At 47.1% G+C, this 2,102-nt stretch overlaps 1 protein-coding gene across 1 annotated transcript in view; it reads right to left on the bottom strand.

Annotated features, from left to right (window-relative positions):
- Positions 1-3: 3 nt before the first annotated feature.
- LOC310723104 (tau-tubulin kinase 1-like) overlaps positions 4-2,102 on the bottom strand; it is a gene marked incomplete at its 3' end in the record, with an annotated part of 29,481 nt that continues 27,382 nt past the window's right edge. The window contains exon 7 of the mRNA XM_083570936.1: positions 4-874. Coding sequence (XP_083427062.1) covers positions 4-874 — 871 coding nt within the window. The remainder of the gene's footprint in view (positions 875-2,102) is intronic.

The raw sequence follows: 2,102 nt of genomic DNA, 5'->3' as shown, positions 1-2,102 counted from the left end.
GGCGGTGGGCAGGAAGTTGCGTGTGCCGGTGTGTATGAGGGTGTGTGTTAGGTTGTGCGTGCCGGTGTGTGTGAGGGTGTGCGTGGCGTTGTGTGTGCCGGTGTACATGAAGGTGTGTGTGGCATTGTATGTGCTGGTGTGTGTGGAGTTGTGTGTGCTGGTGTGTGCGGGGATGTGTGTGCCGGTGTATGTGCCGGTGTGTGTTGGGGTGTGTGTGGGGATGTGCGTGGGGGTGTTTGTGCCAGTGTGTGTGGGGTTGAGTGTGGGGATGTGTGTGGGGTTGTGTTTGCTGGTCTGTGTGGGGTCGGGTGTGCCGGTGTGCGTGGGGTTTTGTGTGGGGTTGTGTGTGCCGGTGTGTGTGGGGTTGTGTGTTGGGTTGAGTGTGGGGTTGTGTGTGCCGGTGTGTGTGGGGTTGAGTGTGGGGTTGTGTGTGCCGGTGTGTGTGGGGTTGTGTGTTGGGTTGAGTGTGGGGTTGTGTGTGCCGGTGTGTGTGGGGTTGAGTGTGGGGTTGTCTGTGCTTGTGTGTGTGGGATTGTGTGTGCCGGTGTGTGTGGGGTTGTGTGTGGGGTTGTGTGTGCTGCTGTGTGTGGGATTGTGTGTGGGGTTGTGTGTGCCGGTGTGTGTGGGGTTGTGTGTGCCGGTGTGTGAGGGGTTGAGTGTGGGGTCGTGTGTGGGGTCGTGTGCGCTGCCGCGTGCCTGTGAGACCGTGCTAGTCCTGGCAATCATGCGGTGGGGGGAGGGGCTATGTGTCCTGTGGGTGGAGTTTAAGCTGCGTGAGGTGGTGAAGATGCAGCGTAACGGGGTACGAGGACTCGCTGGTCTGGTCAGGGCAGATTTGGACCTCACACTGGTTCTGGACTGCACACACTTCATCCTGAAATAAACATAACATCACATACATATTATCATTTCTCACACAGTCACATCACAGAGAGGAAAGAAAAGAAGTTCACTTCCTACAGGAGTGTGTTCACTACGATACACAACTACACACACTACACACTACAGGTGTACACAATATCACACAAAAGTGCCATTTTTATCTCCAAAAATGAGGACCTTCACAAATGTGATTTGCGTTTTAGAAACAACATTGGATTATCTTTGTTAGTGAAATCGAGCAAAAACAAGTAAACAAATCCACAGCACTGTTTTGCTGTTTAGAAACGAGAATCACTCGTTTAAATGATTCGAGTCAATCGCAACCACTCGCCTATTAACAGTGACATGCTGCCACCTACTGGCAGCTTTAATTTCACATTTAAAGTCTCTTCTCAATTTAAATAATCTCGAATATCAGTGTTTAACATTTTATTTTTAAATGATTAAAACATTATTGATGCATTTGTAAGTGCAGGTTAGAGCATGACATGTCCCTCTGAGCTGCAGTGTGTAAATACATCTAAATGTCTCTTCAGATGCAGCTTCTGTTTCCGCTGCATTGCAAAGATCAATTTTGTTGATCCTGATTTAATTTGTTCGGTAAAAGACAAAATGTCTAATAGTTCTAATTAACTGATTGAATGTATGAATTTGCATCAAAAGATGACACTTTTAGACAGAAATGCTTTATAAAGGTAAAAATGCCCATACTGATCTGCTGTTTAGAAGGCAGCTGTCTATGGTCCTGAAGGTACCAGCACAATAACACACTCAGCAAAATTATTCTAATTATTTTTATCGAAAAAAAATCCCAAACATATCGAGATTTTTTTGTCATTATCACACACCCCTAGTGCTCACAGAGCAGTCCTACCTCAATTAACCTCAACTACAACATCAGCGTGTCTGTAGAAGATCAGTCCACCTCCTTATGACACTGAGGGAGCACCTCAGGTCTGCAAAGCCAAACAGACACATGGCCAAGAGTCATGTGAGAACCTGAGAAACCATGGATACAGTAAGAAGTAGCAGATCCGCGTACCATACATGATGCACTAACGATTATCTCCGACAATCATCATCATACCATCCAGGGATCTAGAGATGCTTGAGGAAAGAAAGAGGACGATCAAGATCAAGACGAATCCCAAAAAGCACCCAGACCAGCGGACTAGCAAATAAGGATCTGAAAGATCAGGGAGCAGATACAGCAGACAAGG

Source organism: Silurus aristotelis, assembly GCF_946808225.1.
Source record: "Silurus aristotelis genome assembly, contig: scaffold_178, whole genome shotgun sequence".
In the NCBI taxonomy this organism is placed as follows: domain Eukaryota; kingdom Metazoa; phylum Chordata; class Actinopteri; order Siluriformes; family Siluridae; genus Silurus; species Silurus aristotelis.
The sequence above is the reverse complement of the archived record's forward strand: the minus strand, read 5'-3'. Positions and strand labels throughout refer to the sequence as shown.